At 46.1% G+C, this 16,748-nt stretch overlaps 1 protein-coding gene across 1 annotated transcript in view; it reads right to left on the bottom strand.

Moving 5' to 3' along the window:
* Nucleotides 1–16,748, bottom strand: part of LOC146869149 (class I histocompatibility antigen, Gogo-B*0102 alpha chain-like) — a 166,170-nt gene that overhangs the window by 85,288 nt on the left and 64,134 nt on the right. Inside the window, exons 2-3 of the mRNA XM_085640755.1 lie at nt 12,139–12,408; nt 5,348–5,542 (exon numbers count right to left, since the gene is read on the bottom strand). Coding sequence (XP_085496881.1) covers nt 5,348–5,542; nt 12,139–12,408 — 465 coding nt within the window. The remainder of the gene's footprint in view (nt 1–5,347; nt 5,543–12,138; nt 12,409–16,748) is intronic.

Here is a 16,748-nt window from a genome sequence, read left to right as displayed (position 1 = left end):
CCCATTTGTCCTCCAGATCTTGTTGGAGAGGACGCATCCTCAACCTGGCATTGGGCACTAGGAATATGCAAGATGCCATGGCCCCTAGCAGAGACGAGATCGGTCGTGCTGTAGACAGATTGTTGGTTATAATCTGCTTGCCTTTGTGGATAAGAGATAACCGTCTCTCCTCCGAAGGAAACACTTTTCCTACTGCGGAGTCTATAGTTGCACCCAGGTAGTGTATTCTTTGTGTTGGTGTGAAGGTGGATTTCTTGAAGTTCACCCTGAGTCCCAATCTGTGACACAAATTCAGGCAGTGTGTCAGCTGTGAGTGTACACTCTAAGGCGATGGACCTTTTATCAACCAATCGTCTAGACGAAGACTCCTGCGCGCCTCAGTGCAGCCGCTACTACCGCCATGCATTTTGTAATTACTCGAGGAGCTGATTTCAGGCCAAATGGTAGAACCTTGAACTGATAGTGGGAGGTCCCCACCACGAACCTTAGAAATTTCCGATGACTCTGTAAGATGGGAATATGAAAGTACGCGTCTTGCAGGTCCAGCGAGCACATCCAATCGCCTCGACGGAGATGAGGATATATTTGGTAAAGCGCAAGCATGCGAAACTTTTCTCTTTTGATATGCTTGTTGAGTGTTCGTAAGTCCAAGATGGGTCTGAACTCTGCTTTTGTATTTCTTTTTTGAATTAGAAAATATCTGGAGTAGACTCCTCTCCCTCTCTGCGCCCTGGGAACTCTTTCTATTGCTGATTTGAGCAGAAGGTTCGCCACTTCTTCTCTTAGCCTCTTGAGGTGTTGAGATGATTGTACAGGGTGGATCGAGGGAGGGGGACTCCGGAAACGAAGCGAGTATCCATGTCGCAGTATATTTAGAACCCACTTGTCTTTTGTGATTGATTGCCACTATTGAAGATGGTGTGCAATACTTCCTCCCACCGGAGCGGTGGACGGCAATGGAGGAAGCGGTCTCTCATTGCTTTCCTTGAGCCTTGTTTCCATTGCTGGACTGGCGGTTATTTCCACGTCCCCTAGATTATCTGCGGGACTGAAATTGTTGCTTCTTCTGCCCTGGCTGGTCATGATTTTTCTGCCAGTGAGGGGTTTGAACCCTCTGTTGGTAGCTACGCCTGTCGGTTCCCCTATGACGACGGAATTATTTTCGTTTCTCTAGCCTCGCGGCTTTCATGGTCTCGAGTTCTGACTTCATGCGAGCCATTTCGTCATCCGCATGAGAACCGAAAAGCAAACTACCAGAGAAAGGCAGATTCAAAATTCTTGCCTGAGCTTCAGGTTTCAGAGCCGTCAGCCTTAGCCAAGAGGATCTTCTGGCGGAATTCCCATGAGCATACGAGTGGGCTGCCAACGTTGCTCCATCCGCTGCTGCGCTTATCACTTGGTTTGAAACTAGACTGCCCTTGTGCAAGATCTCTTCAAAGTCCTTTCTGTCTTCGGAAGGTACTTTCTCTATAAATCTCTGAAGGGAGTCCCACAGTGATCTGTCGTAGCGCCCCAGAAGCGCTGAGGCACTGGCCACTTTCAGACTAGAGGCCGCCGAGCCACATACTCTTCTCCCCCAAGAGTCTTGTGATTTACTTTCCTTATCCGGTGGCACTGTGGATGACAAAGCCACTGAATGAGTTTTTCTGGCAGCGGCAGTGATTACAGAATCCGGTGGAGGGTCCGTCTTGAGAAATAGAGGATGCTCAGGGGCCGGACGATATTTTTTTAGAATCCGCACCGGCGCAGATTTGATAGTCGCTGGCGTGAGGAAGATGTCCATTACCGGTTTAAGCAACCCAGGGACTAAAGGCAACAGTGGACGAGACACCGCTCGCTTATGAAGGGTCTCAAAGATGACAGAGGAGGTGGTTTCTTGAACAGGCATGGGAATGTTCAATTTTGTCACTCCTCTGCACAACACATCTTGGAAGGTGCTGATGTCATCCACTGGTGATACTCTAGATGGTGGTGTATCTGAGAGTGTGGGTGAATAATCCCTTCTGGACGCACGGCTTGACGATGAGGAGGACCTACGCCGCCTTCTTCCCGATCTGATTGACTCTCTTCTACGAGAGGTGGACCTGGATCGCCTTCTGGGCGAACCTGAGCGCCGTTGGAATTCTCTTCCTCGAGAATGGGATCTTGCTGGTCATGACGGTAGATCCAGAGCCCTCAATCTTGTTAAGGAAGCATTAACTGCCTGAATCATCGAAGTGTCCTGAGGTATTTCCCTGATGGGGCTCTGAGTCAGAGCATGGTCCTCCTCTTGAGAAGTATGCTCCACTGGAGTAGCTGGAGAGAGACCCAACACCTCCGGCGATCCGGATCTTGATCTCGAGCCTTCAGAGGCTGAAGGTGAAATTGAAATAGGACGAGATGAATCGTGCTCCGATGTGGTATATACCAATCTATGTGGAGATTTGCGCCTCGATACTGGCTTGAAAGTCAAACGAATGTGTGACATTTCCCGGTATCCCACCGCGGAGGACCGTCTCGGCGGTGATAGGCCTATCACCGGAGACCTGGACTTCGACGCCGAGCGGATAACCGGCGATGTGTCCTGCCTCGACGTAGAGAGCCTTGTCGTCGACGGAGGACTTGTCCTGGACGGAGGCCTAGAACCCAACGGGGAATCTCGCCTCGACGTAACTATCTTCTCCGAAGTTTTGGAGACCCTTGACGACAGAGGCACCCGCCTCGACGTAGGCACCCGCCTCGACGTCGACGGAGGCACCCGCCTCGACGTCGAATGTTCCAACGATTATCCTTGTCTCGACGTCGTCAGTACTTTCGACGACAATCGCCTCTCTCTTGACGGCGAATCAGGTCTCAACGACAACGATCTTTGCCTCGACGTCAATGTAGATTTCGACGTCGAACGCCTACGCTCTTCATGCGACGTCAACTTCTCTTGGTGTTGATTTCGACGTTGAGCGAGGTCTATCCCTTGACGTCGAACGATGTCTTGACGTCGATCGGTGATGACTCTCCTTCTACGCCGATGGTTTTCTTGACGTCGAAGTTGTCGACGACGACCGAATGCGCTTCGCCGCCGGATCGAGTGTCGACGTGGACTTTCTTTTGGAAACATGACTCTCCCTGGACTCCTCACCTGTCAGCGACGATCCCGCCGCTGGAGTCTTCGACGCCGAGCCCGACGCCGATGGAGAACAAACAGGGACCAGCTGCTTCGACGTCGACCGCTCCGAAAGGCCATAAAGCCTAATTCTCTCTCTCTCCTTCAAAGTCCTCTTTGAAAGATCCTTGCAGTGACGACAGGATGCAGGAGAGTGAGAATCTGGTAGACAGACGATACACACATCGTGTGTGTCTGAAGAGGCCTTCTTTTTGCCACAGGATGGACAAGGCATGAATAAAGAAGAATTTTTTTTTAAATCTAGTCATAAAATACAGGAAATACGCTTCCCCAACAGAATTTAACAAGAGGAAGCCAAAAAAAAAAAAATACTATAAAAGTAACAATTCTTGACTGGAAAGTGAAAAATGAAGAGAGCTGAATTCCAGGGTCCTGACTGAAGGAGCCGGAAAGAACAACTGACCCAACTGTCACCCCTGAGGCATGATGGGATATTGGAGTCAGGGCTGCCTAAAGGCGCGGTGCCAGTTTTTACCTGTACAAGGCTTTTCAGTCTCTATGGTATTGTATTGCAATGCAGCCTGCAGGCTAACAATGTTTTGTGGATCTGTGTTTTGCACAGTGTTCTCTTCTCTTATCATGAGTTTTTTACCTCAAAAAAAAAAATATGAGATTTAGGTGTATTATTATACCTATGGTGGATTATTGGATATTTGTGTCTACATTGTCTAGCCTTCTATGGGGGCTGCATTTGCTTGGAAAAAATAATATATGTTTATACATGTACAGAGCTGTATATATATATATGTTTTTCATATATAATTTTATTATTTCCTGGGTCCCCACACATGGGCGGGAATATTCAGTGCTGATGACTATTGCTGAGGATCCCCTGGAAGAGAAGTATAGTACCATCCCCTGGTAATGAAGAGAGATTGGCTCTATAGCCCCCTAGAGAAGTAGTGCTTTGACCTCTTCCCCGAGTAGCCTTTGGTGTTCTGGGGAGAGTTTGTACTTGCGAGGTGGAGTAGCAGGGTGTGTGGGAATGAGCTCCAGGTAATAACCATGTTAGATAATGGATAACACCCGCTAGTCAGAGGTGGCGTTCCGCTAAATGGGGGGGGGGGGGAACGTTGGTTTCCCCGCCACATCCCCGACAGGTATTGTGTAATGGGGGGAGGGGCAGGGGAGAAGAAGAGAGGCAAGTCAGAGTTTGGTGGTGGTGGCTGCACCTTTGGGGGAGTCACCTTAGCCTCTGCCTTCTGAATTATTGCCTCTCGAGAACCCTCTGACGTAGCCTCTAGGATAGTGCTGCTGCGCCTCTGGAGACGTTGGAAGGATGTGGAGGCATCTGGGAGGTTGCCTTTGAGCTTCCACAAAAGTGTGTGCGGCGAAAGGAGCCACAAGGTGTTTGGAATGCACCCATAGCCTTTCCGTCTCTGCATCTTTCTTAAGTTTGGTCTATCTGTGGTCCGAATAGGTCCTGACCATCAAATGGCATGTGAAGTATGTTCTCTTGCACCTACAGTTTGAAACCGGAAATACGGAGCCAGGCATACCTGTGCAGGAGGAGCATCTAATGCAGTGCGGATAGTGGTGTCAGAGATCTGCTTTCCCTCAGAGGATTTCACAACCCCTTCCCCTGGGCTCTTCTGGGAGAATGCTGGAGGACCTCCTCAATTTTGTCCCAGCGGGCACTGTCATAGCTAGAGATTAGCCCAATGGAGTTCCAAACGCTCCAATGACCGGCTGATAGCGCTGCAGCATCTACACGCATACTCTCTGCCTGGCGAATGGAGATCACCAGTAGCCTGGGAGCTGGCTCTTACGGGCTGTAGTGACAACCAGAGTCAGGTGGGAGCTGCTTACTAATGTAAGTGGGGTCACTAGGGGAGGCCTTGTTCTTTACCTATACCTATTGGTAATAGGGATAGGAGTACTAAAGAAAGCTGTGGGTGCTACTTGAAATGAACAAACTCAGTCTGAGCACTTACCTTGCCTTTCCTAAAAGGACTCAATTCGGGGGCCCAGGGGTCGGGTTTATATTAATGTCCCGCTCTACTCCAACTCCATGTACAGCTCTGGCCACTGTTCTCACGTCTCTACTTCCTCATTCTTGTACAGCTCTTGCCTTCCTGCTCTCCTGTCCAGGCACAGCTCTTGTCGTGTCAGATACAGCTTTCATATATGCTGCCCTGTCCATGCACTGCTCCTGCCTCTACTGCCCTGTCCATACACAGCTCTCACCTCTGCTCTGCAGACTCTCCTCTCCATACTTCTGCAGTTTTTTTAGAAACTCTATGCACTTGAAGCTCTCCTCAGAGTCCCTCAAGACCACTGTTGCAGGGAGGGTCAATCCGTCAAAGGCATATTGTTCAAACCGCTTGATAGATCCGTCTTCTCGGAGTTCACAGCCCTCCATAGCCTGAAACACGTGGAGACCTGAGGAGGGGGCAGAAGAGAGTAAATGTAAACAAGCATTTGCAATGCAATAGGTCTCGCATTTGCAGGAGTTTGAGCTATTGGCATTGTAAATGACAATGACATATTTATGTTTTTTAAAACCTGTAAGCGGTGCGTAAACATGCACTTTGTACTTTTAGTCCTTGCCTACGAGAAGCAAGGCTGGTAGTTTTGAGCACTGGTCTTGAGTGCTCCCGTTAAAAAGAAAAAAAAAAAATAGTGCCACAAACTGTAGCAGGGATAGTCCTTGGAAACTGGCATAGCTTAGTGCCCATAACCTGAACACAGATTGTCTCAAAGAGACAGCATAAGCGCTTACTAGGCGAATCCTAAACATTTGGTCATTCTGTTTGCTCTTAAGCACCTTGGAACAAGAGCGCTTAATTCATTCGCTTCCTGACCTGCCCTCCTTTGTCTGGTAATTCAGACAACCTACCCAATTACCTGTTGTGCTGCTCAAGGTACGTATATTCACACAGCATACACATCTCAGTCCCAACATGCTCGTCCCAATAATGTTTAAACATCGACCTTACAGTCATTTGACCCTTCCGCTTTGTCTCATGTTGAAATCATCTGAGAAAGGAGGTCCTACACTGGCCTTTCCTATTTGCTACCGCTTCTTCTCCTAGCTCTGTATTGATTGACCCTGACACACAGACACACACACACACATACACTTTCATATGTTTGTTCTTAAACTTCCTATTCCATCTCAGCATTGGCTTACCACTTTAACTTATTTAGACCGCAGAGATTTGATAAAAGTGATATGAGCATCTTTAATAACTTTAAGTGATTAGATAAAAGTAGACAATGTCAACAGTAGATGTCCTTAGACAACTGACAAACACATACGAAATAAAACTGAACATATGAAAAAATGGCTGGCTCTGAATAAAGATAATAAACTGCCTTGTGCAGCGCCATGAACAGCTGATCATAAAGAGATGTGTAAATCCCCCCCCGGCTGCATGTTTTGGCCTTCTGCTCCTGGTTTGGCAGTTTATTACAGGTCTGGAGAGTTCATAATCATGGATCTCTGTATCACACAAGTGCAAGAAACTGTGCTTTCTGCCAAGCAACAGGAAGGAATCCAGTCTGCAGCTAAACAGGTACAATACTCAAAACTTCACTCAGTGCAACTCCTGCCCACTCAGACATAAACTATAGAAGGGATGCTTTTACCTCCCAGTTCAACACAGTGTGGCACCATACTGGTGAGTCTGTCCCAGCTCAAAAGAGTTACTGCCTGGAGTTCCTCTTTATAGAAAAGGTTTTGAAAACATTGGGGGAGGGGGGACCTATTCATTTTAGTACACCGTTTTCCAGAGATGTTAGACAACAGCTAAAGAAACAAACTTCTGCAATAGTTCAAACTGACACGTTGCCTAGTTGATTAGCAGCACATCAGTAAATTGTGTGACACACTTTCAGAGTTGCTGTCAGAGAAGGATAAAGTCCAGCACTTTGGGGTTCTCACAGTGCTATGTATGCCTATGCCAGTCATTATTCCCCTTCTGCAACATCTCGTATCCGGAAAGAAATGCCCCTTCTAGACTGTTCCTTCTGGACACCAAACAGTTCCATGACATACAGTCTGCAATGTGTACATGCTGCGGAGACCAGAGTCTACTTTACTGAATTTCAGAGATTGTTGTCTGCAGGAAATTAGAGCCCACATTTCTCAGTTTAGTGAAGCAACAAGTTCACAAGTCTTTGTTTTGTAGCATCCCTCTCCCCCCTTTTCTTTGCATGACAGTTTACGTTTATGCTTTACCTCATCTATCAAGACAATGTACAATATTACATGCCCATGCGGATTAAGGTATGTAGGCATGACCACACGCAAAATAAAACAGGTGTGTGAACACCGTAGCAATATCCGGTGTAATAAGAGCACGGCTAAATTGACTGAACACTTTCTGCCGTCTCACCATACCACCAACGACTTACGTTGGGCAGTCATTGAGCAAGTTAAACCAGGGAAAAAGTCGTCCCGGATACTGTTCGAGAAAGAACAGCGGTGGGTTTACCGCTTTGCCACATGGACTCAATGACCATATTCTATGGGGTTCTGTGTTGTGACGCTGAAGTTCCATGACATGACCCCTGTCCTCAAGTAACTATTAGCCCTGCTTCTAGAAACCTGCTTTAACAAATACTAATGGTTCACATGATCTACTGGGGTTAGCAGATATCCACCGAGCTTTGGTTGCTACATTATTCAGCCAACACTTTGGTCTCTGACTCATCCGTTTTGTGCCACTGCCATTACGGTTGCTGGTTTTATCTGGGAACAAAGCACACACGATCACATCGGAGTGGTTAACTTCTCCCCCTTTTTCTTTGCATGAGAGCTTACGTTTATGATTTACCTCATCTATCAAGACAATGTACAATTGCCAGTGTATTGCTATAGGCCACAATAATTACCCTGACTATACAAATATTACTCAGACTTTTCACAGATACACAAGCATTGTGTCTTATGACTTTCAATACGGTCTGTTACCCGACACTGGGTTTAAAAGCCTTTTTTGGGGGATCACAAACTTGATAAAGTTTTCCTTGTCTCAATGGTGCCCGAGATATTCCCAGGTTGACATTCCAGTTTTCCAGGGCGCTCGGCTGGTGGCAACGTAAACGCGTATGTCCGTACGTTATCAGACGCGCCACAGGCTCCCAAGTATCTACCTGATGCTCCCTTTATAAACTCCCAGACTCTAACAAATAGTAAACCTTCCCTCACGACCTCTTTTTTTTTAAAACAAACAAATTAATTGTACAAGGGAAAAGATCAGGTCTAAAAGCAATGATGCTACACACAAGAAAAAAAGTTTTTTTTATAATAATTTTTGTTAATTTTATTTTTTGTTGTTTGACTTATTCAATTCGTCATCGATCAGTTTAATACATTTTTCATAATCAAATCATATATAATAAACACTGATTAAATTCATTACAGTGAAACAGCATCATATAGACAGCAATCCTAGGGCACATGAACTATAAAGCAAAGATATTATAACAACATACCTTCTCATTCATATCCATACCCACACATTCCACATTCATACATGAAACAAAAACAACAACAATAGAAACTTCTTTTTGGTTTTCTCATGTACTCAACATTTAAAACATGAAATACGTCAATGTCATCTGAAATTGATGAGACAACTGCAAAGGCAGGATCTTAGTATCACAAGATCAGTGGTCGACGCGTTTCGATGGCAATGTTGCCACCTTCATCAGGACCAGATGTATATTTCAAAAACAGAAAAGGCCCCAGGAAGACTTAGATTTCTTTTAAAAGGTTTGCGAAAATATGATTGACCCGTCTTTTGTGGGACATCCAATCCATCAAGGTTTATTGTGTCTCTAGATGTCCTGATTGGTTTTTCAGAAATATTCCTAACATTCTCCAAAGGTCACGGTTTGCTAAGTTTCGGCCTCGCACAATGCCAAGCTAATGTGCCTGCATTTCCGATTTTAATCGTTAAGTAAAGGTTAGATACCCTTATTTAGATTGCTTTAGGTAAATTCTGAAGTAGGTCCGTTCACTGGACAATGAAGCAGTATCAGATTGTCAAAGTCGAGTCTTCTATTCTATTGTCATCTGCATACACCTTTGAGTGACCGACAACCGCAAACCGCCAGACTCGACACCATGACATCTTCAGGGCCCTCTGGAAGGGAGTATGCAGGTGCCATACGGGCGCATGGGTTTGAAGGAGTGAGTAGCGATACCATGTCGCCAGCTGCTGGAGGTAAAATAATGGCCATGACGATTGTAACACTGTTACTTGATTTTGTTTTTAACATTGCAGCGTGTGACTACAAGCCACCGCCCCCCACCAGGACCCATGTTGTAAGGTTACCATATACTTAAAGTAAGCCTGCCTTCCTCCATACACTACGTCTGCCTTTGATTACTGGCGTCATGAGCTGCACGACCGCTCGTGCCCGGTTTTTAGGTCTCGCCTAGATATTGCGTTTACGCAATCGCTATGCGAGACTATAGTAAGAGGGGCATTTCAAAGTGCTCCCAAAAGTGGATTGCATGGCGAGCACGCACACAATCGCGTGCATCGTGCCGCCATGCAATCTGTTTGGGGAAGTGCTTCAGCCCACTGGCGCCCTCGGCATCATACTTCAAAGGGTCCGCTCCCCCCGCCTGGAATGGTCTCCCTCAACAAGCGCGCGCGCCACGCTCCGCCGCGTCACAAATTTGCTTTCACTTTCGCGCGGCGGGTGCTCGCTCGTGTCCGGACCACTTGATTTTCAGTAATTGTGCCTTCAAGTGTTTGCTTTTTGCCTGTGATCGTTCGTTGTTTGTTTGTCTTGCCATTATTGTCCTTTTGTCTGTCTCTTTTTCCCATGATTGTACCACTTTTTTTGCCTCTCCCTCTCTTTCCTGTGATTTTGCCTTTATTGTGCCGTTGCCATTCTCTTTTTTTCATGATTGCGCCATTATAGTGCATTTGCCTGTTTCTTCTTCCTCGTGTTTGTACCACTTGTTATTTGCGATTATTCTGACTTTGTCTTTCACTTTCTCCCATGATTGTGCCATTTGTTCTTGGATTATGCCTTTTTTTCTCGTGGTATCTCTCACCTAGCCATTGGCTTGCTGCCTCCTTGAGTGATCCCTTTCCCTCCCTCTCCCCCCCCTTACTGCTCTTACCCATTCCTCGTGCCTCCTGCTTCTTTCCACCCTCCTTCCTCCCATGTCCCCCTGATCCTGAATCACCTCTACCAGGAGGGACTCCTACCCCTCCCTAATCACTAAATGGCGGTCGCAGCTCGGAACATGCATTAAGCTGGCGGAAGCCCTAGGCTCCTTGCTCAGGACTTACCTCTGAGTAGTCCTCTAACCAGTCAATGCCCTTTCTAATCCTGCCCCAGCGCCTCAAGGCTCTTGCCTCAATCATTCCCCTATCTCTTCTATGACCTTTTTGCCACTATTTTTCTCTCTGAATAATGATTGAGCCATTGTTTTTCCATGATTGTGCCTTCCTCTGTTTGCTTTTTGTCCGTGATTGTGCCTTATCCGTTTGTTTTCACATTATTTTGCCATTAATGTGCCTTTATCCATCTCTTTTTCCCATGATTGTGCCATTCGTTCTCCCCGTAATTGTGCTTTTGTTTCTTTTTGCCAGTAATTTTTCTCGCAGTGCCCCTTTCGTGATACCATTCCTGCCCTCTCTGCCGCCCGCCCTCCTCCCCACAACTCCTTACCTGTTCCATGCACCTCCCACTCCATCTCATTCTCCCACAAACTTCCCAGCCTGCCCACCCACCGGCCCTTGTGCTTCTCCCCCTTCCCTGGACCTACTCAATGGAGGCTGCAGTGGCTACCAAACACCAGGAAGACCAGCATCCGAGCCCTCATCACTTACAGACTGGACTACAGAAACACCATCTATGCAGGAATCATCAACCAACTCACAACAAGCATTTGCAATGCAATAGGTCTCGCATTATTAAAGTCTGAGCTATTGTTGTTGCATTCTTTAGCAATGCCAATAGCTCAAACTTTAATAATGCGAGACCTATTGCATTGCAAATGCTTGTTAGTTAAGTTCTTATTATAATGATTTACTTACCGTCAACGCCAGAGTTGGCATGTAGGAATAAAGCGTGCCTTTGATATTCATGAATTAATGTCAAACCAAACTTAGAGCCTGGCATTTCACCAGGTCACGTGGATAGCACAAGGAATTAGTGCTCATTATTCATGCGTCACTTTCACTGATAAGCACTATAGCTTTCCAACGATAAGCCTATGGCTGCACCCTGAAGTGCACTGAGCAGTGGTATCAGTTTTGTCACTTCTAGACGAATTTAAGCACTGAAGCAATTCTGTATCTTCGGTTATGTGACTTGTGTTGTCTTTTTGTATGTCTTTTTGTTTTACAGATTGATACGGCTTTCAGAAATTCTGAAGGCACAGTTATAACCGTGAGTTTAATTCGGTCTTAACACCACAGCTTAGGGTGTGCCTTAGCATGTGCATATCGCCGTGGGGTTTTGGTGCCGATGAATGCCTCGCTAAGAGCGAAAGGAGGCAGAAACATGTTGACCATACACTTTTTCACACTAGGTGTTTCTGGCTAATTGAACCAGTTGCTGAACATCCACCACACTGGTTTTTACTTGTGCCTAGTTTTCCACCAATAAAACATTTTGGATAAAACCAAGGCATTTTAAATCACTTTTTCACTCACATCACCAAAAAACCTGCTTCGCTGTAGTCAGGCGTTGTAGCACACCAGGGAGGCACTCGGCCTCTCTGGTGGGAACCCAATGATGAAGCATGTCACCAACTAGGTCGGTGAGTGAGGGTTCTTTTAAACACCAAGAGTGACTTCTCTTGCTGGCTCTTCTTTCTTTTGTTGGCTGCAATCTTGTTGTTTATTGGAAATGTATAACAAACAGAATGCACCACCATTTACCTTCGGCTGGTTCAGTCTCCTTTCTCAGCAATCAATGACCTTGTGCCACTTGTCCCCCATCGACCTCAGTCGCTCACATCTCATATCATTACTGGCTCTCCTTCTCTAGTGACTCACCCATGGACTGGTTCTTTTGCTCCATCAACTTTCTCAGCTTGTCGCTCAGCTGCTCCATCACTTCTTGAAAGCTTTCTGTGCTCTTTTCCCAGAACCGCGGCTGCTCGTCTGTGATCTTCTCCATCCAGGGGGCCCGGGGCCCTGCCCTGCGGCTCTCGCTGGTGTAACCGATGATGGGGACATCATCCACGTACCCAACTACGAAATACTGGGGGGCTCCGGGGAGGGGCTCCGACACGAAGGAGAAGAAGTAGCGGAGAGAGTGCGAGCCTGGGAGGGAAAGGGAGAATTAGAAAGTGGGTATCACGTGTTGCTGAAGTCTCTGCGCACTGTGGTGTGTTCCATGAATGCCCCTCCACACATCCTTCGACCATAGATTACAGTAATCCTCACACCCTACTCATTGCACTGATCTTACACACACCCCTCTAACCACCTGCAACACTTAACCCTGCACACACCCCTCTAACCGTGTGCAACTCAAATCCATGCACACACCCCTCTCTCAGCACTGTACTCTGCTCTCTTGAGCACACACCCATATCCCATTGCAAGGTATGTGGGCACAATTCATGGGTTTGATTCTGGATTAATTCTTGGACCCCAATGGGCACATCCGAGCTAAGGCTAAGTCTGCCAGAGTCCTTCCTCACAAACTCAATTATTTAGAACATGTTCGTTCTCCTCAGGATCTGTAACTAGAATGAGGCAAAAAAATAATGGCTCAGCCCTTCTACGTGGACTTTATCATATAAAACAAGCATTGGCAAAGCCAATTGGTCTCAGCAAAGGCAGAGCTATGAGCTTTTGACATTGTTAATGTAAATGTTTTTTTAGCCATACGTTGACACCTTAAGGCTTTGCCAATTATATTTAATTTGTGCCAGATCAGAGAAGACCTGTATTTATCCTTTTCCATTTGCTTGGTTAAAGCGGACAATGTAGCTTTAGAGCAGGACACCAGATTGTTTCTGTTGTATTTGAATTCCTTCTTTTGGTTTTAATTTGTTTAATAAAAATTTAAATTTTAGCTCGTCAGCCCTGCTTCCTAACAAGGGAACCACTATGAATACGATAAAGGATTTAGCCAGGGAAGTAAAAGCGAATAAATATATAAGAAGTCAATGGAAGTGTATTACCCGCATTCAAGTGGTTGGGGGGCTGGGGATGCAAACACTGGTGTGAGTGAGGGGATTGGGAAAGGGCTCCCTTTACAAATTCAATGAACATTTTGGTTGACAAATGGCTGCTGATCTAGACTTCCTGAAGCTCGGCCCTTTTTAGGTCTCGCCTGACCCAGCGCGTGCGCTGGTAAGGCAAGACATTTAGTAGGTGGGTTTAGAAAGTGCTAGCCACCTTTTTGTGCTGGTGACAAGCTACAGTGCACGATGGCGTGCACGCGCACAGCTGCTCCACACATTACCCCCTCCCTTCTCACCCAGCCATCTCCTGCGCCAGCCTTCAGCACCATACCCCTCCCCCCGCTGCTGCGCACACATCCCTAATGTGCGTCATCGCGATCACTTTCGCTTTTAGAGTGATCGGGATGAGGGATTGTCAGTGTGTAAGGAGATCAGGTGCATTGCCCTACATTGCTTTCAGCCCCTCCTTAAACTGGGTTTCAGAGCCATGCCGAGCCTGCTCTTTGGCTTGAGCCCGGCTCGCCTTGGTTCTCCGCCAATCACTTACTCTGCAGCACAGCATATGCGAGTCAAAAGCAACCAGCGTGAATGAAATGTGTGACTTCAGCATGACATTGTTCTTTAATCATTCAGCAAATACTTCTGCTGTGTCCCAGCAATATACAGATACTGAGCTTGACTAAAGTGTCATGCGATGAGGAGACAGAGGGGAGGCCTGAATACACAGATCGCCATTTAATTTGACAGTTTTATATAGCGTGAACTTGACCCAGGGTATCGGGTATCAGAGCGCTTCACACGAGCACCAGTTTTGTTACACAAGGACACATTATTTTTTGTTAGGCACGGGGAGATGAAGTGATTTGCCCAGAATCACAGGATGTTCAGCGTCATCGCCGAGACTCGAACCCGGTTCCCCAGCTTCGAGGTCGACCTCCCTAGCCGATAGGCCAAATCCTCTCCGCCATGATTCATTAGACCCCCCCCCCCCCCCCCCCCACCACGGAGATGGGCTAGCAGATGCATGATGTGCTTTATTTTTTTTAAAAAAAGGATACATACATTAAATCTTATTTCAGTCATTAGTACAATTGCAACATATAGTGGGCGCATGTATGACACAGGCGTCACGTGCTGCTGTGCTCTGGACTTCACCTGCAGCAGTATAGAGACATCAATTATACGAGGGCATGTTTGAGGGCATATGGCTGGTTAGAATGAACCCCCAGCAGAACATTAAGAGATGTGTACAGAGTTCATTATGGAGCTCCCTGTTTACATAAGTTAATGATTCTAAAGAGTTAGGATCTGAAGGGGGTGTGCAGGGACAGGATGCAAATGAATCATATGGGATCGATGCCCAATTGGTCACCTGGACCAAAGCCTCCTTTTTGTACCATTGATGATTTGGGGCCGTATCGCTGTATCCAATCACTAACACCGCCTCCCTTCACCATGCTATGGTCTCTCAGCAGAGACTAGCCAACAATGCCTTTCTAGCACGACTTACCTTATGAAATTATTCCCACAGATGGGTTGCAGAACTGTCCACTCAAAAGGTACAAGGGTGTGGCTTAACGGCTCGGGCGGACGACTATGAAGCTGGGGAACCAGGTTCCAGTGTGGTAGGAGGCTCAAACATCCTGTGACTCTGGGCAAATCACTTAATCTCCCCTTGCCTAAAAATCAGCGTGTCCGTCTAGGCAGTGTTTCTGTCCATTGAATCACATTAACGATTCAGTGTTTATCCATTTAACGTCATTTCCTTCTAAAAAACACTGGACAAATTAATAAACGAGGGCTCATTTCTCAGTTGAATAGTTGATTTCTGAAAGAACGCCCTTTATAGGTGGGCAGATAGTGGTTCATAGTCAACTACTTGACTACTTAACTTGAACAAACAGGGCACATATTTCTCTTTATGTATAGTGCTTTGATGACCTCCACATCCCCTATTGGGCCAATTTTCTCCCCATTTCTTATTTGGAATGCTGTAATGTCCTTCACTTGCCATCTTCAGGATACCCTGTGTTTATCCTACAGTGAGTTGGACAGTCATATGAGTCTTCATGTTTCCATGTTACTTTCAGTTTTAATGAACAGCAGAGCTGAGGGATGCGGCCAAAGTATGCTCATTTTCTGAGTAATAGTGGCTACCACCCTGTTTGTATAATGCAGAAAACGGTGGTGTCCGCTTGTGTTATTTTTGCGATGCAGATCTTGGACATCCAAGCCTGCATTTACACCCTTAACCCTTCCTGTCCTTCAACCAAAAGCTTATGTACCTGGTGGGTGTGGGAGTGCTTACATGCAACGGTTGATGTCGTTGCACCAAGGATATTGTGCTGCATAACTAAATACTTATAAGGTCCCAAAAGCGAGTCCTATTGGCTATGCCAATGCTTGTTTATAGATGCCATGAGAGTGTAGGGGTGGAACTACAGGTTGAAAAAGTCAAGAAGAATGAAAAAGGTCAGTGCAATGCAATACCAGAGTATTCCAGCAGGAACCACCCATTCCAGGCAAACACGCCATCATCAACAAGGACTGGATGCGTGTATATTCCCTCTAGACACACGTGTTGTCGCGTAGTGGAACGCTCATTCGTAAAGGTTCAATATGCACTTTTATTTTGTTTCTTGCTTTATTTGGGTGTTAAAATGGTACTAATGAAATGCAACCAATCCCCAGGCAGTGTAAAAATTATAAAATATTTACGCAAACGTTCTAATAAAATATACCACATTATGCTGCATAATTTGCCATTTCTGAACGCATAATTTACTCAACCAGGCCGCATAATTCCAGTTGCCCTGGACAAAAGTCACAGTGAGGTGCTTGCGTGTACATTAGTAAGTGAAAAAAAGTATCACTGTTCTACAGGTCAATGATGCTACAGTGGGCGACATAAGACAGAACGCTTTCCATACATAGAAAAATGTGCATGCAAAAGGAGAGAACTCCATGGGAATTCTTAATTATATAACGTATTGACAAGGCGCATAGAAAACCTTGGTCAGGGTGCTACAAGTCTGAAGACAGGGGGAAGGGTGCAGTGCCAAATCAAATAAGACTAGCAATAGAGTTCACTGTGGCAGAATGTGTGTTCGGACACCGATGACCAATGTGTATGTGGTGCAGTTCGGGTTTCTCTATTTCCCTCTACTTCCACGGACAGAACGATTTCTCAGTCACACGCACACACACAAATCATACGCTGGTGGGGCCCACAACACCAACTTTCATTCTATCAATCTATCAGTGCCTATAAAGGGAACATCAGTTCCGAACCAAACTGCTTTTCCTTGATGGAAGAACCACTTTCCCTGAATCACCCTAACAATCCCTCCATCAATGGGTCGATCGAATCATTTAGTTGTTGCAAGGTTTGATGAAAATCTTAATACTCTAAATTATTTAATAAACATTTCAATAAAATAATCACCAGACACATTAATTCAAATAATG

The sequence above is a fragment of the Triturus cristatus genome, chromosome 1_1 (assembly GCF_964204655.1).
Source record: "Triturus cristatus chromosome 1_1, aTriCri1.1, whole genome shotgun sequence".
Classification (NCBI taxonomy): Eukaryota; Metazoa; Chordata; class Amphibia; order Caudata; family Salamandridae; genus Triturus; species Triturus cristatus.
This window is presented reverse-complemented; position numbering and strand designations above follow the sequence as displayed.